General features: G+C 40.3%; 2 protein-coding genes across 2 annotated transcripts; both read right to left on the bottom strand.

Annotated features, from left to right (window-relative positions):
* Positions 1 to 12857: 12857 nt before the first annotated feature.
* LOC124289077 (golgin subfamily A member 6-like protein 22) lies at positions 12858 to 16898 on the bottom strand. Its single transcript, XM_046725710.1, has 7 exons — positions 16607 to 16898; positions 15891 to 16545; positions 15385 to 15518; positions 14877 to 15183; positions 14591 to 14708; positions 14443 to 14502; positions 12858 to 13016 (listed from the first exon to the last, which is right to left on the bottom strand). The coding sequence occupies exons 1-7, from the start codon at positions 16896 to 16898 to the stop codon at positions 12858 to 12860; spliced, it is 1725 nt and encodes a 574-aa protein (XP_046581666.1).
* A 717-nt stretch (positions 16899 to 17615) lies between these two features.
* Positions 17616 to 18098, bottom strand: LOC124288984 (octapeptide-repeat protein T2-like). The gene has a single exon (XM_046725616.1). The coding sequence runs from the start codon at positions 18096 to 18098 to the stop codon at positions 17616 to 17618; it is 483 nt and encodes a 160-aa protein (XP_046581572.1).
* Between the last annotated feature and the right edge of the window lie 7453 nt (positions 18099 to 25551).

Below are 25551 nucleotides of genomic sequence, written 5' to 3'. Positions count from 1 at the left end.
TAAAAAAATCCTGAGATATATACTTCTTACAAGTAATAAAAAACAGAGAATTTAATATCCTTTCTTATGAATTACCACACTTTATATTTATTTGTACCTCATTAAAAATATTTAAAATGGTTGTAAATATATTTGCTTTAGTAGTAAGTAAAGAGTTAAAGAGCATTTGTTAATCTGTCCATTTGAGAATGGTGCTAAATTGGTACAAATGACAAGTTTTACATTATCCAGCTGTTATGTAAATATTAAGTTAACACTGGTTGTTTCTATTCAAAACTGCATTCAAAGTTCCTCCCTGATTTACAGACCAGAACAACATATGGTAATCAGGTGAAATAGTAGTGATTAAATGTTTCAAAGAGGTGTATCAGACCTGAAACCCTAGCTGTTTGTTGGGTAATTATCCCAATAAAAGATGTTTTCATCAAAGAATAAAGAGTTTCAAAATGGTAAATCATTACGTAACATGTGGCAAATGACTTTAAAAGCTTGCTAACAGAATTCTGTTCTGGCAGAACAGGTCTCCTGCTGTCAATAAAACATACTATATATACATTTTTAGTCAAAATCCTCTCTTATAAAACAAGCCCTCTACTCGGATAGTTATGTAAAAGATGCTGAAAATTCAAAGTTGAACATCGCGAAGACAATTTAAAAAAAAAAAAGAACAAATTTAAAAGTTTTTTTATATACCGCTCCAAAGAAATATGGTGTTGTGGGAAAACAATCTACAAATACAAGTACATGTATGTATGTGTGAGTGGGCTGGGTACAGAAAATATTACTCTGTGAACCTACTAGACTACATAAACCGCACGACCCGATCCTCAGGGTAATATGCAGGCCTTCCAGTGCCTGGTGTTGTAAGTTCCTGTGACAGCAACACAATTCTGATGAGGTGAGTAAGGACACATATTGATCATATCTGACTAATTATAGAACTGTATCAAGGAACTTCTGAAGAGAGTTTATCTTTCTTCCAGACACTCATATCATAGAGCTGTACTGGTTCTTACTAAGGAATAAGTATACATAAGTGACAACCACTACTGTGATGATTACACAAAAGAGTTACATTTATCACAACTCTAGCACTACTGGTGTGAATGCCCTAGCACTGTCACATACATAGTGCTATAACTTTCATTGTCCAAGCACTACACTTGACAGTCCAAGCACTACACTTCATTGCCCTAGCCCTGTCACATACATAGTGCTATAACTTTCATTGTCCAAGCACTATACTTCACAGTCCAAGCACTACACTTCAATGCCCTAGCCCTGTCACATACATAGTGCTATAACTTTCATTGTCCAAGCACTATACTTCAAAGTCCAAGCACTACACTTCAATGCCCTAGCCCTGTCACATACATAGTGCTATAACTTTCATTGTCCAAGCACTATACTTCAGAGCCCAAGCACTACACTTCAATGCCCTAGCACTGTCACATACATAGTGCTATAACTTTCATTGTCCAAGCACTATACTTCACAGTCCAAGCACTACACTTATATAATAAGTGTTATACAATAGACAAGAAGTTGCCATGCATGTACTTGTCTCCTATATTCACCAACTTCTAAATGCCTCTCAAGAAACTTATATGTTGTTTTCTGATAGGCCGAGCCAATCAATGTACCCTGCTTACAAGAGAGTATCACTTTCTATGTTACCTGCTGGAAATGCCGGACTGTAGGAATTCGTTTGGTACTTCATGTTAGTAGTGTTTGATCTGTTGCCTAACTCTGGTACTCCTTATTATGATCCAATACCCGTGCTTCAATCAGTTCAAAATTAACATTGAGGTGTTTGGTAAGATAAATATGTTGTTCACTGGTCACAAGGGGTACATCAACTGTCATAGCCCTAACACTACAACTGTCAGCCCTAGCCCTGCAGCTGTCATAGCCCTAACACTACAACTGTCAGCCCTAGCCCTGCAGCTGTCATAGCCCTAACACTACAACTGTCACAGTCTAACACTACAACTGTCACAGCCCTAGCACTACAACTGCCATGGCCCTAGCACTTTAACTGTCACAGCCCTAGCACTACAACTGACACAGCCTTAACACTACAACTGTCACAGCCCTAGCACTACAAATGTCACAGTCCTGACACTATAACTGTCACAGCCCTAGCACTACAACTGTCACAGTCTGACACTACAACTGCCATGGCCCTAGCACTACGACTGTCACAGTCCTGACACTACAACTGACACAGCCCTAGCACTACAACTGTCACAGTCTAACACTACAACTGTCACAGCCCTAGCACTACAACTGCCATGGCCCTAGCACTTTAACTGTCACAGCCCTAGCACTACAACTGACACAGCCTTAACACTACAACTGTCACAGCCCTAGCACTACAATTGTCACAGTCCTGACACTATAACTGTCACAGCCCTAGCACTGCAACTGTCACAGTCTGACACTACAACTGCCATGGCCCTAGCACTACAACTGTCACAGTCTAACACTACAACTGTCACAGCCCTAGCACTACAACTGTCACAGTCTGACACTACAACTGCCATGGCCCTAGCACTACAACTGACACAGCCCTAGCACTACAACTGTCACAGTCCTGACACTACAACTGTCAGGCCTGACACTACAACTGTCACTGTCCTAGCACTACAACTGTCAGGCCTGACACTACAACTGTCAGCCCTAGCACTACAACTGTCAGCCCTAGCACTACAACTGTCACAGCTCTAGCACTACAACTGTCACAGCCCTAGCACTACAACTGACACATCCATGGCACTAAAACTGTCACAATCCTAGCACTACAACTGTCACAGTCCTAGCACTACAACTGACACAGCCCTAGCACTACAACTGTCAGCCCTAGCACTACAACTGACACAGCCCTAGCACTACAACTGACACAGCCCTAGCACTACAACTGACACAGCCCTAGCACTACAACTGTCAGCCCTAGCACTACAACTGACACAGCCCTAGCACTACAACTGTCAGCCCTAGCACTACAACTGACACAGCCTTAACACTACAACTGTCACAGCCCTAGCACTACAATTGTCACAGTCCTGACACTATAACTGTCACAGCCCTAGCACTACAACTGTCACAGTCTGACACTACAACTGCCATGGCCTTAGCACTACAACTGTCACAGTCCTGACACTACAACTGACACAGCCCTAGCACTACAACTGTCACAGTCTAACACTACAACTGTCACAGCCCTAGCACTACAACTGTCACAGTCTGACACTACAACTGCCATGGCCCTAGCACTACAACTGACACAGCCCTAGCACTACAACTGTCACAGTCCTGACACTACAACTGTCAGGCCTGACACTACAACTGTCACTGTCCTAGCACTACAACTGTCAGGCCTGACACTACAACTGTCAGCCCTAGCACTACAACTTTCAGCCCTAGCACTACAACTGTCACAGCTCTAGCACTACAACTGTCACAGCCCTAGCACTACAACTGACACATCCATGGCACTAACTGTCACAATCCTAGCACTACAACTGTCACAGTCCTAGCACTACAACTGACACAGCCCTAGCACTACAACTGTCAGCCCTAGCACTACAACTGACACAGCCCTAGCACTACAACTGACACAGCCCTAGCACTACAACTGACACAGCCCTAGCACTACAACTGTCAGCCCTAGCACTACAACTGACACAGCCCTAGCACTACAACTGTCAGCCCTAGCACACAGCCCTAGCACTACAACTGACACAGCCCTAGCACTACAACTGTCAGCCCTAGCACTACAACTGTCACAGCCCTAGCACTACAACTGTCAGCCCTAGCACTACAACTGACACAGCCCTAGCACTACAACTGACAGCCCTAGCACTACAACTGTCAGCCCTAGCACTACAACTGACAGCACTACAACTGTCCCCTAGCACTACAACTGACACAGCCCTAGCACTACAACTGTCACAGCCCTAGCACTACAACTGACACAGCCCTAGCACTACAACTGTCACAGCCCTAGCACTACAACTGTCACAGCCCTAGCACTACAACTGACACAGCCCTAGCACTACAACTGTCACAGCCCTAGCACTACAACTGACACAGCCCTAGCACTACAACTGACACAGCCATGGCACTACATATTAATATGTATTAAAAAAATATGATTTCTTAATTTTTAGAAATGATATTTAGACTATGAATACAAGATTAGTTATGAGAAAAATATATGTTTATACCCTTGTATATTATTGACAATTCCATAAAGTATCCTGAACTCTCCTGAATAACAATAAAAATATTTGTGTCGGTTTTCTAAGAATATAAAATGTGTTTAGTTGATTTTTCACAATTCCTACTTGTCAATCATGTCAAGATTTGATAAACAATAATGTTTGTTTTCCTCCATTCAGGATACTTTGGCAGACATGTCAATTTGAAAAACATGCATTTTCATAAATGTTTTAGGTTTGGAGTCAGTTCTTTTATGCTTATGTTTGTTTGTTATTTAAAGCCACACGCTATTATTCTAGATATATGACAACGATGGTACATAGTTGATTCTGGACCACACACTCCTGTGACTCATACTGAGAATTCATATTTAGGAAACGGTCAGGAAGCTGTATCCTGGAAGAAATAACATGAACTGGGAACATGTTTTGTTATTTATGACGCTTTCCAATTAAGTCTGTGTAACAGAAATTGAGCACCAACATCCATGTGTGCTGGATAACATCAGTGCAGGAAAGTCCTATTTTATTCAACAAAATTCACCAGCCAATCCATGACCCATACAGCTAAAGTGTATAACAGATGTTTTGTCCTCCATATGCTCTGTGTCAATCAACAAGGTGCTGAGGTTATGAATGTAGCTTATGAATATTTAAATTCAATTGGTATACCTCGCCATGCATGGTATACTTCATTACCAGAGTTGTTACCTAAGCCGAATCAATGGCGCCAAGTCAAGATTTTTGTTCTAAGCTATCACTGTATTCTCTGAATGCATCCATTTTTGACATGGTGATTGAACAAATCATATTATTGTTTGAAAACATTTTTACATCAATTTCAGATATTGACACCGCAGACGAGACAATATGCCAGTGGTTGAAATTGTTTGGCTTTCATTTGGTAGTAATGCGATGAAGTGTGAATTCATCTAACAGTGAAAGAAAGGTGTGAAAGTACTAAAATATTCACCAAGACAAAATTTTGGATGATATACAGTAGGATAATCAATAAGCTAGGTCAATACGTGAGGTTATTATTTCCTTTGATGAGTTTAACCGTTTTTATACATGGCGCCATTGATAACAGCGCTTGGTGATGATTGATCGAGTAAAAGACCTCATTTGACAAGATGTGTTAGCTATTTTCAGCATAAAAAGAATTTTCAGAAATGTCAGAAACATGTGAGAAATGTTAAGACACATTATATCTTACTTACCATCAGGTTTAGTACCATAATGGTACACTACATCAAAATATATATTACTAAATCAGATCATCATTGCAGCAAAAAGACACATTTACATATGCAGTATTAAGAATATGCATCCAAGATCATCCCATCTACTAAATTACTGCCTTCTGGGTGCCGTTATAATTTACCCCGTTTTAAATCCAATCGTGCCATGAAATCCTTTGTTCCTGCCAGTATTAATCTTTTAAATGATTCCTAGTGTTTGTCATACCTTGTTAGCGTGTTATATGTGTGTTATTTAAGGAAATCATTTAATCATTTTATCAGTGTTTGAGCTCTGTACTTTACACAAGAATTCCCTCATGGGTAATAAAGTATTGTCATAGTCATTCATTGTCAAATATAACTTTATTTATTAAAACTCTGAATGGAATATTCTTTGTGGAAAACCATATATGCAAAGGCCTTCTCTTCCCAGTACTTTGATGACTTTAAAATGTATCCATATTTACCTCATATCATATTTCTCTTTTATTGACTTATATATGTGTATTAACATGATATTGACATAGTACCTGTACATCATCTATCTGTATGTACCTCACTTTTGTACATATGACATTGTAATCTTGGGAACCAATAAAAAAAAGAAGTTTAGTAAGGACAAAAGAATCTTTGGATATAGGATTTATGATGTATGATAAATGTCTCGATATTGGAACCATTAACAGTGGAATATTTTACTCACACAAAATTGTAACTTTGAGATTCCATACAAATTTTAATGACTTTTTTCCTTCTTTAAAATCTATTGTGGTTTAGAAAATAAATACATGTTAACACAACTAATTCACGAAGATGTACCCAATACATTAAAGTAAAAAATACACATGTCACACACAAAAATTATATTTTGAAATTGCATCACACATGCAGCAACCAGTCAGGTACAGCTTTCCATAAATAATACATGAAAAGATCACTATTATTCTCAATCAAAAGAAAAAATAAGAAATAGAACATAAATGTCAAAATAACATTGCATGTCACAAGTGACTGTCAACAGTCTTTTCTGCCTTGTCAGCTGCCTTCCGCAGGGTGTGTGGAGAAAACTCAGAGAAGTGGAAATTTCAAGTTACGGAGGCAGGTGTCATTATTACTTCCTGTCATTGAAAATGTCTCTTTTCATTGATGAATAACACGGATGGATGACTATTAATAAAATGAATAGGTGACACACAAAGACTATTATGTTTATGAAATTATTAACATTATTAGTGTGTATGACTCAGAATTAAAACATTAATATTACAATTCACTTCAATTAATGTCAGAAATGTCAATTTTTAGTGTCTAGAATTATTTTTTTTAATTATTAGGTGATCATTTCATTGTTGGGAAAGTTGATACAGGTACACTAAAAGTGTGGTTTTGTTTCATTATGTTCACATTTTTCTAATGATTTTAGTTTAGTATCCAGTAATGTAATATATTGCTTTTAAGAACTAATTTTGGTACATACACATCAAAATATACAGACAATATTCTTACTAAAAATATTTTTAACCAACAAGATGACTAATATAATTTCTTTTCTTTTTGTCTGTTGTTTAAGGCCACACTGAGCAATATTTCAGATATATGGCAGCAGTCTTTTAATAATCAAGTCTGAACCAGACAATCCACTGATCAACATCATGAGAATTGATCTACACAGTTGGGACACAATTATATGTGTTAACCTGGTCAGCCAGTCTGACCACCTGATCCCGTTAGTCACCTCTTATAAAAAGCATGGGTTGCTGAAGACCAATTCTAATCTGGATCTTCATGGTCGACTAATATAATCAATAAAACAATAGAAAATTGTCTTCCTTGAATAATGATAAAATCTTGTCCCTCTTATCAACCATATCAATGAAACTTAAAATTAGAGTCCCTAAAAATGGTCAAAACAACAATGGTGATGGCATGAATTAATGGAAATATTATGTGAATAACAAACTGCTTACCAGAAAAATGAAACTGTTTCCCAGATAAATTTGAACAAACAATTACATTATGTCGCAATAACATTTACCACGCAGATATGAAATTGGCAACTGTTTGACAGATGTCAACACGGTGGTCATCAAACGTCACCACAGCCCCATAATGTTCTTTTAATAACTAAAGCCTGTAAAGCGACATTAAATCAATCATACATCAATATTTGCCTGTACTGAAACCTGAAACAATCCACATCTACGTAACCAAGTAACCGACAACACAAATCTCGACACAAGATGCGTCACCTACATAACAAAAATGAAATCACAACCAAAAACAAACAAGACCTATCAGCATCCAACACCAGAAAGTTCCATTTCTCTTACAGCAAACAAATCGTCTTTCCTTTGAGATACACTCAGTCGAAATTGATCACAGCCGTTTGCTATCACCATTAGCAGTGACAACAGCGACGAGAAATCGTTTTTCGTATTTTCAAGCTGAAAGGAAAATGTATACTGGGTAATGGCAAAATCAATGTTTTCTTGATGGAGATAACTTGTTGTGATTTCCTCGTAACTTGTTGAGATTTCCCGGTATCGTCAATGTCTTTGTGATTAATACAAAGTATAGTCTTTGTTACTACCAATGCTCTGACTGGTCAAGGGTCTCGTATGCATATATGCCTAGTAAGGCCAGAACAATCTAATATTGGGGTTTTGTTGTTTGATCTTGCCTACAAAAATATGGTATCATCTGGCCTGATTTTTTTAAGCAAACCATGGAATGATTGAAATAATATTCCAGCAAAATTATATTCAGTAATTCAAGCAAATGAAAGCAAAATTTGCATTATCACAAAAAACCCTGTACTAAATGACTATAAAACTTGTGATGATACCAAGTATTTGTGAAAGGGTGAGCATATGCTGCCCCATTGCTGACACCTGTCACAAAGGCTTGTCAAATGTTCATATGAAACAATTCAGGAACGTATGGTACAAGTCAAAATAGGGAATTGCATCAGACATAATTTATGTCACTGACACGTCAAATTTTGAATGCTTCACATTGCTACCATATTAAATTTTGAAAGCTCTACTAACTACTGACAAAAATCACCAGATATCCAAGAAAGAGATATTGTTTAACATCACATTTGTCAATATACAATCAATTGCATGGCAGACTGTAAAAAATCAAGTCTTTACCAGACAAACCAGTGGTTGATATCATGACTGACTGACTGAGTTTGGTTTTACGATGCTTTTAGCAATATTCCAGCAACATCACGGCAGGGGACACCAGAAATGGGCTTCACACATTGTGCCCATGTGGGGATTCGAACCCGGGTCTTCGGCGTGACGAGCCAATGCTTTAACCATTAGGCTACCCCACCGCCCCTGATATCATGAACAACACAAAGGGTACAAAGACATTCAATATCCAAAGTGACCAACTTCTCAAAACAGGACTTGCTAACAAAAATCAACTTCACATATATAAATAATTTCTTTCAGCAGCATAGTTCATATTTCTTATTTTCAATTCAAATGTTTAAGTATAAATCTAGCATAAAGAGTCATCACAAAAGTATTATAAATTTGAACTAAAATAACATCATCTATGCCAGTCAGGGATATGAGAAAAGGATCAATTTCCCCCAAAACAGAATAAAAAAAAATTTCAAAAACCTTCAGTAACAAGTCACTGTAAAGATATACTGATTACATGTTGGGTTACTTAAATCAGTTAAAACCTCAACGTATCATGTTGTCTTGTCTTAATTAAACATAAAATAAACTCATTTCTTAGAAATTTTTATCAGGAATTTGTCATGCTTACATAAATCTTCTTTACAAATTTCTTTCCATGATATTTTGGTTTTACAATCCTATTTTTCTAAGACATCTTGAGAACCAACTCTATTGATCCTGTTCCTGAAGACTGCAGCCGGTCTGCCTTCATCATCACAGAATGCCCTAAAGACCAGAATGTCCTTAGGATACAGGATCATAGAGATGTGCCCACTAAATCCTTTTGCCTGATAATTTTGACACTAACAAATATGACGGATAAGCCTTGTTAATAACATGGATTAGAACCAATAACAGACTAAATCAGTGGTCAAGGCTCTGTTGAGGTTGCCTGCAGATAGGATTGGACATTTAATTGTGTCCAAGTGTGCTGTCCTGATTGTCAAATCCTCTCAAAAGGGTGCAGGATTTGATGAGCGTCTGACGACTTGGAAGCTTTCTGTTTTGTGGACTGCAAAAATAATGCTTTTGATACTAAAGCAGAGTTGACAATATTTAGGTTAATTACCAGACCAATACCCATCTTGAGCATTATTTGAAAGATCAGTTGATAAAATCTGGCCAATTATAAATGTTGGTGTTTCTTTCAAAAATCTGTACTCACGGCTATCTCAATGACAGAGAGGCTGCTTGTCTGTGGTTCTAGGTGGACATGTGTCTTAAGGATATCAAGAACTTCAGAGATGAATTAAGGTTTAATGTCTTTGAGTGCCAAAGGACATTGTTTCTATGATGACAAGATTTACTAAACAATTTTAGTAGGTTAGTGATTTTTAGCCCAAAGTCCTAGGTTTTCATGTCAATTTGTCTATTTGATGGGATTTGTTGGCAATATTATTGAGTCTTTGAAATAATAATGACCGCCCAGTATAGTAGCTATACTTGCTATTCTTTCATTTTCTCTATTATCATTTTCTTACATTTACAATGAAATTGTACATCTCAGGAGACAATGCAGTTTGAGATGCTTCTGTTTTAGGCATCATTCCACTATCTTAAAAGAACTGGACTATAATGATGAATTACTTGGAGCAGATACTTCTTATGATTGTGGAAAAAGTCTTGTCTTGTTGCAACCATAATGTTTTGCATGAGTGAGTGAGTGAGTGAGTTCAGTTTTATGCTGCTTTTACCAATATTCCAGCAATATCACGGTGGGGGACACCAGAAATGGGCTTCACTCATTGTACCCATGTGGGGAATCAAACCTGGGAAACCAGCATGATGAGCGAAGCCTTTAACCACTAGGCTACCCCACCGCCCCATGAAGTGCATGAATGGCAAGGAAGGATACAAGACACTGAGTTGTTCCCCTTAGCTGTACCAGGATCTTCTGATCAAATGTTTAAACCTGTTTATCATCATTGATCTCTAAGAACTGTATGATGCTTTGAGGTACAAACTCTTTGAGGTACAACTAACATCATTTAGACTGAAACAGGTTTAAAGGCAGGTTCAAACCTCCTTCCATCACTCACTCAAAATAATGTTCAAGTACATAACATTCTGTATCGACCCCAATCGCCATAAATATAACAGCACAGCAAGTCATTAGAATCCCCGTCCTGTCTCGGTTAGCCATTAAAGTACAGCCATGATGGGAGATATTGGATGACGTGACATGCTCACAGACATCAACGTGTGGTAACCAGCTACATTTAGATGTTCTGTTAGGCTGCAGATGTAATTTCCAAAGTCATGCAATGACTCCAAAGCAGTCAGGTAGTGCCAAACATAACAGGGAAATAACACAGTTCAACCTGACTCATCAAACATAATTCAAATAAGATTGAAGGCAAATCATTTAAATGCCAATCATAAGGAGTCTTTGAGCATAAATGCAATTTAATTTTTTAAAGATTTACAAAATCAACAAAATCTCTCACTTAAAAGAGTCGTGACAGAGGCAGAGCCAGGTTTTTTTAAAAAGAGGATGCACATTACCCATGTCTTAAGTGAACAAACACATGATGGATCTCAAGTTGACATGTAAGCTGTTTGAAAACAATAGATGGGGCACCCACACACACATGCGAGGACTGCCTCTATGGCTTAGTGGATACAGCATCTGCCCAGACAGAAACTTGTTGGTTCAATCCCGGATACATCACACAATAAGATGTTAAGATATGGTACTTGTTGTTACCCTTCCAGGGCCTAGATTTTCTATGCTGTCTTAGCGCTAAGATAGTCGTAAGTACCATACATTAACATTAACTTCTGACTATCTTAGCGCTAAGAGAGCTTTGAAAATCTAGGCCCTGGTTGGCTTAGAGTCAGTACACTGTGTGTGAGTAAAGTATCCAAGTTAAACTGCATTAGTCTGGCCTAGTACAAAAAGCACGCACACACATACTCAGATTTTATTTTTCCGTTTGTAATCCACCTATATGACAAGGGTTTGGACCAGACAACCCAGTGATCAACATCATGAGCATTGATGTCTGCAATTAGATTACGACGACATGCATCAACCAAGCCACCAAGTCTTACCATCCGATCCCATTAATCACCTCTTATGACAAGCATGGGTTACTGAAGACTAGTGAAGACTAACCCAGGGTCACACAGACACAGACACGTACACACTGACATCGACAGACACACACACAGACACATCACTTTATGAGTGCAATCATCTTGAAGGTGATGTTATACCCTTTCTTCCTATGCCCCACACATATCTGCCAGTGCTTGAATGCGTCCATAAAAAACACACATCATGAAGATCCAGATCCACACATCACCTATTTTCTGACACCTTATGTGTCAACCTATGGACTCCATGAACCCCCTTTCTAAAAAAATCCTGATCTGCCTTTGAATGCCACCCTTATATATGTCACATAACTGTTATTGTATTGAGCATCTGCTACAAGAGTTCTATCCTATCTGCAGACAGTGCCTGGAAATCCATCTTATCCACTACAGCAACAGATCAATACTTACAATGCAGATTGTAGAGTATGACACTCATCAGCCCCCAAGTGAGGGCAACAGTGTAATCTTTTCATCGAACAAATTACAGTTGGAAATGGAGGCATTTACACTCAGAAAGAATGTCACATGAAAGGGAAATTGAACACCCTTGGATATGGAATCAAGAACTATTCACGACATTTAAAAGGCCAAGAGAAAGAGCTCAATATACTAAAGGTATTGGAGCTATCAGCAGCAATGATTTGAGCCTTTGTTTGTGTCATATGGTGGCCGGACATTATGCTCTGCTAATTTTGAGTAGCACATTGAACTAAGACCAGTGTTCTCCAGTCATTCCCATCACCACTTTTCTCACTCAACTTCCCCAGCTTCTTTCTCCCACCCTTTATTTTAATTATGGAAATGGTTGTAGCTTTTATTTTCTTCTTTCCCTTGATCTCTCTTATGTCCATATGTCTTTCCTCTTCTGCTTACTTTTATCTACATGTCCCGTGATCTGTCAGATGTCAATACATATTCTTCCCTCTTCTGCTTACTTTAATCTCCCTTTCTCTTGATTTCCCGGATGTCCATACATCTTTATTCCCATCCCCCTTTCCTGGGTGCTCCGCCATATGTCCATACATCTCTTTATCTGCCTCTCCCTTGATGTCTCCAGCGTCCATACATCTTCTTTACCCTTCTCTTATCTTTTATCTCTTCCTTTGATCTCTCCAATGTCCATCTTCGATCTCATCCCCTCCATCTTTATCTGCCTCCTTGATCTCCAGTCCATACGACCTTTTATCTCTTCCTGATCCTCCAGTGTCCATACATCTTCTCCCCTTCTCTTTATCTGCCTCTTCCTTGATCTCTCCAATGTCCATACATCTTCTCCCCTTCTCTTTATCTGCCTCTTCCTTGATCTCTCCAATGTCCATACATCTTCTCCCCTTCTCTTTATCTGCCTCTTCCTTTGATCTCTCCAATGTCCATACATCTTCTTCCCCTTCTCTTTATCTGCCTCTCCCTTGATCTCTCCAATGTCCATACATCTTCTACCCTTCTCTTTATCTGCCTCTTCCTTGATCTCTCCAATGTCCATACATCTTCTCCCCTTCTCTTTATCTGCCTCTTCCTTGATCTCTCCAATGTCCATACATCTTCTCCCCTTCTCTTTATCTGCCTCTTCCTTGATCTCTCCAATGTCCATACATCTTCTCCCCTTCTCTTTATCTGCCTCTTCCTTGATCTCTCCAATGTCCATACATCTTCTACCCTTCTCTTTATCTGCCTCTTCCTTGATCTCTCCAATGTCCATACATCTTCTACCCTTCTCTTTATCTGCCTCTTCCTTGATCTCTCCAATGTCCATACATCTTCTACCCTTCTCTTTATCTGCCTCTCCCTTGATCTCTCCAATGTCCATACATCTTCTACCCTTCTCTTTATCTGCCTCTTCCTTGATCTCTCCAATGTCCATACATCTTCTACCCTTCTCTTTATCTGCCTCTCCCTTGATCTCTCCAATGTCCATACATCTTCTACCCTTCTCTTTATCTGCCTCTCCCTTGATCTCTCCAATGTCCATACATCTTCTCCCCTTCTCTTTATCTGCCTCTTCCTTGATCTCTCCAATGTCCATACATCTTCTACCCTGCCTCTCCCTTGATCTCTCCAATGTCCATACATCTTCTACCCTTCTCTTTATCTGCCTCTTCCCTTGATCTCTCAATGTCCATACATCTTCTACCCTTCTCTTTATCTGCCTCTTCCTTGATCTCTCAATGTCCATACATCTTCTCCCCTTCTTTATCTGCCTCTTCCTTGATCTCTCCAATGTCCATACATCTTCTACCCCTTCTCTTTATCTGCCTCTTCCTTGATCTCTCCAATGTCCATACATCTTCTACCCTTCTCTTTATCTGCCTCTCCTTGATCTCCAATGTCCATACATCTTCTACCCTTCTCTTTATCTGCCTCTCCTTGATCTCTCCAATGTCCATACATCTTCTACCCTTCTCTTTATCTGCTCTCCCTTGATCTCTCCAATGTCCATACATCTTCTACCCTTCTCTTTATCTGCCTCTCCCTTGATCTCTCCAGTGTCCATACATCTTCCCTTCTCTTTATCTCCCTCTTCCTTGATCTCTCAATGTCCATACATCTTCTACCCTTCTCTTTATCTGCCTCTTCCTTGAGTCTCTCCAATGTCCATACATCTTCTACCCTTCTCTTTTATCTGCCTCTCCTTGATCTCTCAATGTCCATACATCTTCTACCCTTCTCTTTATCTGCCTCTTCCTTGATCTCTCCAATGTCCATACATCTTCTCCCCTTCTCTTTATCTGCCTCTTCCTTGATCTCTCCAATGTCCATACATCTTCTCTACCCTTCTCTTTATCTGCCTCTCCCTTGGTCTCTCCAATGTCCATGCATCTTCTACCCTTCTCTTCTCATCTGCCTCTCCTTGGTCTCTCCAGTGTCCATACGTCTTCCCCTTCTCTTTGTCTGCCTCTTCCTTGGTCTCTCCAATGTCCATGTCTTCCACCCTTCCTCTTCCTCTGTCCTCCATGTCCATCTCAGTGTCCATCCCTCTCTTTATCTGCCTCCTTGGTCTCTCCATGTCCATGCATCCATTCTTCTCTTTATCTGCCTCTTCCTTGTCTCTCATGTCCATCTTCTACCTCTGTCTCCTCCATCTGTCCATCCATCCTCCTCTTCCTTCTCACTTCCTTGATCTCTCAGTGTCCATCCATCTTCTACCCTTCTCTTTGTCTGCCTCTCCTTCCTCTCCAGTGTCCTCCATTCTCCAGTCTCCATGTCCATCCTTCTCTTTATCTGCCTCTTCCTTGGTCTCTCCATCCATCTTCTCCTTCTCTTTGTCTGCTCCTTCCTTGGTCTCCAATGTCCATCTTCCATCCATGTCCATGTCCTTCCTCTCTCCATTGTCCATCCATTCCTTGTCTCTCCATCTCCCTTGTCTCTCCATCTCTTTGTCTTCCATCCTCTTGGTCTCTCCATGTCCATACATCTTCTCTTCTCTTCCACCTCTCCATTGTCTCTCCAGTGTCCATCTTCATCTTCTCTTTCTCTCATGTCTCCTCCCTTGGTCTCCAGTGTCCATCCATCTTCCCTCTTTTATCTGCCTCTTCCTTGTTTCTCCATGTCCATGTCCATCTTCTCCCTTCTCTTTATCTGCCTCTTCCTTGGTCTCTCCAGTGTCCATACATCTTCTACCCTCTTTATCTGCCTCTTCCTTGGTCTCTCCAATGTCCATGTCTTCTCCTCCTCTTCTGTCCATCTTCTCCTTGATCTCTCCCATGTCCATGTCTGCCTCCCTTCTTATCTTCCATCTGTCCCTTCCTTGATCTCTCCAATGTCCATACATCTTCTACCCTTCTCTCTGCCTCTCCTTGGTCTCTCCATGTCCATCATCTCCTTCTTCTCCCCTTCTCTTCCATCTGCCCTTCTCTTTGTCTCTCTCCATGTCCTCCAGTGTCCATTCTTCTTCTCACCTCTTCCTTGGTCTCCAGTGTCCATCTTCTTCTTCCTTTATCTGCCTCTCCTTGGTCTCTCAATGTCCATACATCCTCTCTCCAGTGTCTCTTTATCTGCCTTCCATGGTCTCTCCAGTGTCCATACATCTTCTCCCTTCTCTTTGTCTCCTCTCCTTGGTCTCCATGTCCATCTTCTCCCTTCTCTTTATCTGCCTCTCCTTGGTCTCTCCAGTGTCCATCTTCTACCTTCTCTGTGTCTGCCTCTTGTCCATGTCTCTCCAGTGTCCATCTTCTCCTTCTCTTCCATCTGCCTCCCTTGGTCTCTCCAGTGTCTTCATTTCTTCTCTGTGTCTGTCTGCCTCTTCCTTGGTCTGTCTCTTGGTCTCTGTCCATCTCTCTGCCTGGTCTCCAGTGTCCAGTTCTCTTCCATTCTTTGTCTGCCTCCTTGGTCTCTCATGTCCATGTCTTCCCTTCTCTTTGTCCTGTGCCTCTCCTTCTTTGTCTCTCTTCAGTGTCCATGTCTTCCTTGGTCTCCTCTTCCTTGTCCATCTTTGTCCATGTCTGTGTCCTGCCTCCCTTGGTCTCTCCAGTGTCCTTCTCTGTCTCCTCTTTGTCTCTTCCTTGGTCTCTCCAGTGTCTCCATGTCTTCTCTCCTGCCTCTCCTTGGTCTCTCCAGTGTCCATGTCTTCTCTCCAGTCTCCGTATCTGTCTCCTTGTCTTCCTCTCAGTGTCCTTGTGTCCTCTGCCTCTCCTTGTCCTCCAGTTGGTCCTTGGTCTTCTCCTTCTCCATGTCTCCTTGGTCTCTCCAGTGTCCATGCCTTTGGTCTCTCCAGTGTCCATCTCTTCTCTTCCTTGGTCTCTCCAGTGTCCATACATCTTCTCCCCTTCTCTTTGTCTGCCTCTTCTTGGTGTCTCCAATGTGTCCTTGTCTTATCTCCAGTCTCCATTTCTTCTTTGTCTGCCTCTCCTTGGTCTCTCCATGTCCATCTTCTCCTTGGTCTCTCCAGTGTCTGCCTCTTCCTTGGTCCCTTGGTCTCCCAGTGTCCATGTCTTCTCCTTCTCTTTGTCTGCCTCTCCCATGGTCTCAGTGTCCATCTTGTCTTCTCTCTCCTTGGTCTCCTCCAGTGTCCATTCATCTTCTTCCTTTCTCCTTTCTGCTTCTTCCTTGATCTGTCCATCTCTCCATGTCTTCCTCTTCTCTTGTCTGCCTCTGTCCTTGGTCTCTCCATGCCTCTCCTTGGTCTCCAGTTCCATGTCTCATTGTCCTTGGTCTCCACCTCCATGTCCTTCTCTTTGGTCTGCCTCTCCTTGGTCTCTCCAGTGTCCATACATCTTCTACCCTTCTCTTTATCTTTCTCCTCTTCCTTGGTCTCTCCAATGTCCATGTCATCTTCTACCCTTCTCTTTGGTCTCTCAGTCCAGTCCTTGTCTCTCCCAGTGTCCATCTGTCTTCTCTGCCTGTCCTCCTTGGTCTCTCTCCAGTGTCCTTCTTCCTCCCTTCTTTTGTCTGCTTCTTCCTTGGTCTCTCCAGTGTCCATGTCATCTTCTCTCCCTCTCTCCATCTTCCTCTTTCCACTTCTGTCTCTCCCATACATGTCCACTTTATCTGTCTTCTCCAGTGTCCATCTTCTCTGCCTCTTCCTTGGTCTCTCCAGTGTCCATGCATCTTCTTCCTTCTCTTTGGTCTCTCCAGTGTCTCTTCCTTCTCCTGTCTCTCCATACATCTCCTTACATCTTCCTCCATGTCTCTTCTCTCTGCCTCTTCCTTGGTCTCTCCAGTGTCCATGTCTTCTTCCCTCTTCTGTCCATCTTCCTCCCTTGTCTCTCCAATGTCCATCTTCCATTCTCTTCTCTTCTCCATCTTTGTCCTTCCTTGGTCCTCCAATGTCCATACATCTTCTCCCCTTCTCTTTGTCTCCTCTCCTCTCTCATTCTTTCTACCTCTCCATGTCTCTCCAATGTCCCCATCTTCTACCCTTTCTCTGCCTCCTCTCCTTGATCTCTCTCCAATGTCCATACATCTTCTCCCCTTCTCTGGTATCTCTCCATCTTCTTCCAATGTCTTCTGCCTCTTCCTTGATCCTCCAATGTCCATGTACATCTTCTTCCTTCTTCTGTCTTCTTGGTCCTCCAATGTCTCCATACATCTTCTTCCAGTCTTCCACCTCTCCTCCATCTCTCCATGTCCATCTTCTTCCCCTTCTCTTTATCTGCCTCTCTTGATCTCTCCATGTCCATACATCTTCTCCCCTTCTCTTTATCTGCCTCTTCCCTTGATCTCTCCAATGTCCATGTCTTCTCCTTCTCTTTATCTGCCTCTTCCTTGGTCTCTCCATGTCCATACATCTTCTCCTTACCCTTCTCTTTATCTGCCTCTTCCTTGGTCTCTCCAATGTCCATACATCTTCTTCCCTCTCTTTTATCTGCCTCTTCCTTGATCTCTCCAATGTCCATACATCTTCTACCCTTCTCTTTATCTGCCTCTCCCTTGATCTCTCCAATGTCCATACATCTTCTACCCTTCTCTTTATCTGCCTCTCCCTTGATCTCTCCAATGTCCATACATCTTCTCCCCTTCTCTTTATCTGTCCCTCTTCCTTGATCTCTCCAATGTCCATACATCTTCTCCCCTTCTCTGTATCTGCCTCTCCTTGATCTCTCAATGTCCATACATCTTCTCCCCTTCTCTTTATCTGCCTCTTCCTTGATCTCTCCAATGTCCATACATCTTCTTCCCTCTTCTGCCTCTTCCTTGATCTCTCCAATGTCCATACATCTTCTCCCTTTCTCTTTATCTGCCTCTCCCTTGATCTCTCCAATGTCCATACATCTTCTCCCCTTCTCTTTATCTGCCTCTTCCTTGATCTCTCCAATGTCCATACATCTTCTCCCCTTCTCTTTATCTGCCTCTTCCTTGATCTCTCCAATGTCCATACATCTTCTACCCTTCTCTTTATCTGCCTCTTCCTTGATCTCTCCAATGTCCATACATCTTCTCCCCTTCTCTTTATCTGCCTCTTCCTTGATCTCTCCAATGTCCATACATCTTCTCCCTTCTCTTTATCTGCCTCTCCCTTGATCTCTCCAGTGTCCATACATCTTCTCCCTTAATCTCTCCATCTTCTTCCCTCTTCTGCCTCTTCCTTGATCTCTCCAATGTCCATGCCATCTTCTCCCTTCTCTTTATCTGCCTCTCTCCTTGATCTCTCCAATGTCCATACATCTTCTCCCCCTTTCTCTTTATCTGCCTCTTCCTTGATCTCTCCAGTGTCCATACATCTTCTACCCTTCTCTTTATCTGCCTCTTCCTTGATCTCTCCAATGTCCATACATCTTCTCCCTTTCTCTTTCATCTGCCTCTTCCTTGATCTCTCCAATGTCCATACATCTTCTACCCTTCTCTTTATCTGCCTCTCCCTTGATCTCTCCAATGTCCATACATCTTCTCCCTTAATCTCTCCATCTTCTTCCCTCTTCTGCCTCTTCCTTGATCCCTCCATTGTCCATACATCTTCTTCCCTCTTCTGCCTCTTCCTTGATCTCTCCAATGCCCATACATCTTCTTCCCTCTTCTGCCTACCTGTCCCTTGATATCTCTCTGATGTTCATATATCTTCTTCATTCTTCTTCCTCCATATGCCTTTTCTATGATAAATTATCCAACTTCCATACACTTGTCCTTTCTCACTTCCTTCCCCATTTATCTAATTTTCCTTCTTCACCTCCCCATTCCTCTTCTTCTTTCTCTTTTGTTTCAGCAATTCCCATCCCCTCCATTTCCAGTCACTACAATAGGGCTGATTTATACCAATGTGACTCTGCATGACCCAGTTGTCTAAGGATGCAGCAATTGTCTGTGTAGAGATGTGTTCCTTTGACATGTTACAAAGCTAAGATTGCAGGTCTGGGCACCAGATAAATGTTTCTTCGTATGTAAGCACAACACCAGGACAAGTTTCTCCAAGTGGTAAAAGTTTATCATTCCTGTCTTTTTCTCCCACACCAATCTGATATGCCATTGATATAACTGAAATACTGTGTTCAACCAGGTCACTGACCTTGTGTCTCCTATCTTCACTGCCTTAACTACATTCCTTGATTTAACATTCGTTTCTTCTTGTCTACCTTTCCCTTTTGTCTTCCTATTTTTGCTTTTCACTTTCTTAACCTCTATTTAAAAAAATCTTTACCCAACAGTTCTGGGTCCCAATCCACAAAGAATTCCTGTCCGTACAAACTATCATGACTATAAGTTTTCATAGGCATATTATCATTATTATTACATGGGTATTTATATAGTGCTATAGTTTATCCCATCTATACGCATGCTCAAAGCACTTTGTTTTTCCCTCGATCACTGGATGTCAATCTCCACAGCACATCGTATTTTTAAATCTCAACTGCCTCAGGATCATACAACTCGTGCATCCACTAGGCACACCAAGTTAATGTGGCTTTCCCATCCTGATGAGGTACCCATTCACAGCTGGGTGGACTGGGACACATAGTCACAGTACTAGGTTTTACTGCACATTGCTGTACCCGCAACCAGGTGTTTCCACGTATTCATGTGGCCACCATCTGGTCATTTACCAACAGATTGATGTGTTCTCTTAAGTGCACAAGGTTGTGTACTGTACACTAGGAGTTGTGACAACACTGAAAGAGTCTGCACACAAAGTTGACTCCAAGGTTTTTACACCCAGTCACAGGTGGGCTCGATCCCAGCATCCCCAAACTCACTGGATCACTAGCCTAGTGCCTTAGACAGCTCGCCCAACATGCCCATTAATGGGCGTCATAGCACTATGAACCCTTTGTTGATCTGACCCTGACTAACATCCCTGGTCCCTTGTCAGTGTACAGGAACCCAAATCTCAACTGACATTAATGCTTTCTCATACGACCGCCTCCGGGGTGTAGTGGTTAGAGCGTCCGCCCGGAGTGGCGGAAGGTCGCGGGTTCGATCCCCGACCGTGTCATACCAAAAGACGTTAAAATATGGTACTTGTTGGTCCCTGCCTGGCGCTCGGCATTAATGGGTTCATCAAGGACTGGTCGGCTCGGAGTCAGTATAATGTGTCTGAGTGGGGTATTCATGCTTCACTGCGGCATGGTATCTCAGTGGGCTAGCACTATAAAACCAGCTTCAGTCTGGGCTAGTACAAGCAGCCGCACATACACATACACACGCATGCACGTCGTCATATGAGCGAAATATTCTCAAGCCTGACGTTAAACCCAATTCCACCACCACGCTTTTTCATACCACTTTAAATGGATCTCCTTATTCCAGTTCCTCTTTAAACATAAAAGACATGTACAGAAAACTTTAACTGATCTTCCATTTACCACTATCAGAGCTGAGATGCATTAAAGAATTAACGGATCTACAAAAGTTCCACACAGTATCAATATAACTGTGAGGGTTGGGGCAGGAGGTTGGTAGTGTGAGTTATCACTCTTTTTAAAAGTTCTCATTTTGGAAACTGTGTATTACAATAAATATGATTGTTGGTATTACGGTAAAATCACTTGGAAGAGGTTCCTCCTGTAACCTTGCCAGGATTTGCAGTTCCTGATTATGCATCAAAGGTTTACCTGAATATTGATGATCCTTGCTCTGTCACAACCATGTGCCTGTTTATGTATTTCCCAAAGTGGCAAGTCTAGGTATGGTCTTAGCAACTTCTGTCTACCCTGCCACATGAGGCAGATAAGACATTGTACAATACATCCCCTATACATCCTTTGATAATGAAAAGCCTTGTTTTTGTCACTGCACACAATGATTTGCACACAAGGTTGAATACAAAATCTGGTAGCCAGAAAAAAGTGGCAATTATTCATGAATAATTGTTTAGCAATTAAGTATTGCATTCATGTCTAATGTCTGGGCAAAACAGTGCTTCTTTTTAACTTTGGCAGCTTAATCTTCCATTAAACATCATGGTTTGTGAAGACCTTACAATTCAGAATACATTTCAAAATGCAATTTAAGCATCAGCACACTTAAACCATCATTCCTTTCTCATATCCATTGCTTTACTGGGACAGTGGGGTAGCCTAGTGGTTAAAGTGTTCACTCGTCATGTCAAAGATCCGGGTTCAATTCCACACATGGGTACAATGTGCAAAGCCCATTTCTGGTGTCCTGCTGTGATATTGCTGGAATATTGCTAAGAGGTGTAAAACCAAACTCACTCACTCACTATTACTCTACCACTGTGTTAAGAATGCAGATGAACCCAAACTTGAGTGTTGTTGCTACAATTTGTTTGTTGGTTGTTTAATACCCAACTCAGCAACAATTCACAAATATTCACCAGATGAGTGAGTGAATGAGTTTAGTTTAACGCCACACTCAGCAATATTCCAGCTATATGGCAGCGGTCTGTAAATAATCGAGTCTGGACCAGACAATCCAGTGATCAACAGCATGAGCATCGATCTGTGCAATTGGGAACCGATGACATGTGTCAACCAAGTCAGCGAGCCTGACCACCCGATCCTGTTAGTCGCCTCTTCACCAGATGATCCAGAGATTGACATCATGATAGTATAAAATGACATTTGGAGTGAGAGAACGCTTGAATACCTTGAGTGGTATGAAAGATAAAATTATGATTATCAAATTGTACATTAAATAATATAATTGGTAATAGTATAACAAATTACAATCATAATGGAAATAATTTTAAGCACTTAAATCACAGTCAAAATTAAATGGACGTGATAACAACAATGCATTTGTAATATTATTATTTATTATTATTATTATTATTGGATATTTATATAGCGCACATATCCACGCACTAGTGCATGCTCAAGGAGCTGATATTTTTCCATCAATCATTGGATGTCAATCTCAACGGCACATCTTATTATCAATCTCAACTCCCTGGGGAGCATACAACTCTTGCTGCCACAAGGTGCACTGAGTTATTGCGGCTTTCCTAACCAATATGACAAAGAACAATATGTAAAAGAGTGCACACATAAAACAAAATTCTGGTTTGGGAAATATATAATTAAACCTAAATATACATTAATTCTTAGACAGATAAAATAATTCTGTAATGCATCAAGTGAATTACTACTGTTTTTTAAGACAGAGTTCTCACCTCACAAATACCATGTAAAAGACACCATCTTCTACCCCATCGATTTCCCATAGTGCTTGTGTGACTATCAAGTGTTTAAGTCACTATTGGTTTGTTTAAATTTCCATAGTAAATATATTGATTAAGACAAATATCAACATATACATTCCTTAATCAAGATAAACAGTGCATTCTCCCAGTATGGTGATAGTTTTATCAACACAATGTTTAATTTTTTGCACAAAATCTTATTTTTCATTCTCTTCCTCACCCCTTTTACTGGTTATGGTGCAGTAGCAGGGAGAATTTAATCACTGATGGAACCAAAGATATATTGATTTCTTTCTAAATACTGTTCTCCTTATCACATAAAATCCTCATTATTCAACCTCTTACACAGTGCAGCTTGGCTTTAAAGACACACACTCACCTTCCGATTTTCTCTTCAATTTCAGCTTTTAACATTTAACCTTTTAAAAGGACTTTACTTTAAAACACCTTTATTTAACTTTGTGTTGGAGGTAATTCAATTCCGTATTTATATTAAGACTTTTAATGAGGGACACAATTTATCAATATTACTGAAAAATATCATTAATGGAATATATTTTTTGTGCAATTCTTCATTAAAATTGGAGAAGTGAGGAAGCTATTTTCCACAAAACAGCTTTTTTGTCTTGACTATAATACTACTTAATGTCAGTTTAAACTTACTGTAATGAACATGTCGTGAGCCTGTGTTACTCAAAGAGCCATATAGATCAGGCATTTGGACAAATGATTTCTTTTAACAGTCTTAAAAACACTCACATAGTACTAAACATAAAAATAGACCTGCAACACAAACTCCTCTATCATTAGAGAAATCTCAATGCAAGTACAGAGAACAAATTAGCCCAGTTTCAAAGTGAACATTTAAAAAAACACAACTTCCATTGTCACCTGCTCTCCTGTCTAGAAGATATAGCATTGACATCCACTAAAGCCTACTAGCATCTTAAGCTGTTGTGTCTTCATCGCTTTCTCTAAGTCAGTCAGGTTCATGAAGCCTATGTCTTTTACACTGCATGCTGGTTTCATCCTCCTCAAAATTCCAAATGCCAATTAATAAAAATATAAACCATGAAATCTTTTTACAAAATTCCATTTACTGTGCCCTTTCTTTGGTAAAGGCATTTAACTTGATAAACCACTGCCGTCACTACAAAGATGTGTGTTGCACGATGTGACAATTAAACTTCCACAACATATGGGGGACAATGTAAAAGGTTTGAGTTTGCACAATATGTGACAGTTCAGTGCATATAATTTGAACAGTCACTGCCAGCACTCGGTGGGTGTGTAGCTAGCTGTGTCACAAGCAAGTTTGCATTTGAAAGCTGCAGACTTGAGAGGTGACAGTTTGAAGGAAACAAGATACAGTATTTCAGGGATTGGAAGTTCATAGATTAAAATCTGTCACAAATACAAATACAAAAATATTTCATGATACAGTAGTGATAGTTTCATAATCAAAGTTACAAAAAAAGAGTTCGAAATCTCACTATTAGTGACATCAAGGAGATTTCGGATATCTTAAACCCCTAAAACTTCAAATATTAGTTTCTATTATGTCAGATCTGTACATTGCCATAAGCTGACAGAGTGGATGTTAAAGATAGAAGCCTGGTGTTGGAAATGATAGAGCTATTGCAGATGCAGAAACTTTTTCATTAAAATAATTTGCATTATCATATGATGGCTAGGGTTCTCGGCAGATAAAGCCAACAGATTCCTTGGATCATTTTCTGATACCGGAAACATATCAAATGTCAGGTAGGTACTACTTTCAGTGTTTGAAAACAAACATGGCATCTCCCTTGTCAGTCAATGATCGAGTCAGAATTTACAAGGCCAGACTCCAAACAAACATGATTTCATTGACTAGGGTTAGAGTAACTTGCCTTGATAAAGGGCAGTAACTCTTCTGGGCAGATTAATGGACTGTTGCAAAAGACATATAAAACTATCCTGTGTGTGCAATTATTTGATGGTTTGTCTATAGTTATTCCACAGTCAGAAACTATATTGACTGCTGATACAACAAGCAGATCACTGACCTTTTAACATATGTATTACTCCACACATTCCAGAAATATTTAAAACATTTAGTTAATGTTTGTGAGAGCTGAATACAGTTTTGGATGAAAGAATTGAAGAATGCCATTACCATAAAGATGTTACCATGTGAGTGTGTTTTTCATAGTAAATAACCTGTATTTGGAATAAACTATGTATTTAGTTCACCAAGGCTTGCTAAATATAATGTTCACTCCTAATACAGGATATTACCATCCCAAACACACTCATGTGATAACCTGTTTATCACATGTCATTTAATGACCACCCTCCCAAGCATTGGTAGGGTCAGTCCAGTCGGAAACATGCTTGTAACTGTCCATCTAACATTAGAATCAATGTGATATATTGAGAGATAATATCTTGGTGTTGATATGGCAGGAGTGAGTAGGTCTTGTATCTTTTATGACAATATTGTGCTTGGAAAGTTGTAAGGGAGTTGGGTTTCATGCCTTTTTAACAATCAATAAAATGCCATAAATTCTAAAGCGATGCACACAAAAAATGGTGGTATCGTCAAAATGAAAAGTCTGGGACTCGAACATACTGTCAGCTAATTCTGGTTCAAAACAAGGGACACAACTTAGCTAACAACTTAGCTGGTTTCATCAAAATCAAGAATCTGGGACTCGAACATACTGTAAGCTGATTCTGGTTCAAACAAGGGACACAACTTAGCTAACAAC

Source organism: Haliotis rubra, unplaced genomic scaffold (assembly GCF_003918875.1).
Source record: "Haliotis rubra isolate DU_JTF1 unplaced genomic scaffold, ASM391887v1 Scf1, whole genome shotgun sequence".
Classification (NCBI taxonomy): domain Eukaryota; kingdom Metazoa; phylum Mollusca; class Gastropoda; order Lepetellida; family Haliotidae; genus Haliotis; species Haliotis rubra.
The sequence above is the reverse complement of the archived record's forward strand: the minus strand, read 5'-3'. Positions and strand labels throughout refer to the sequence as shown.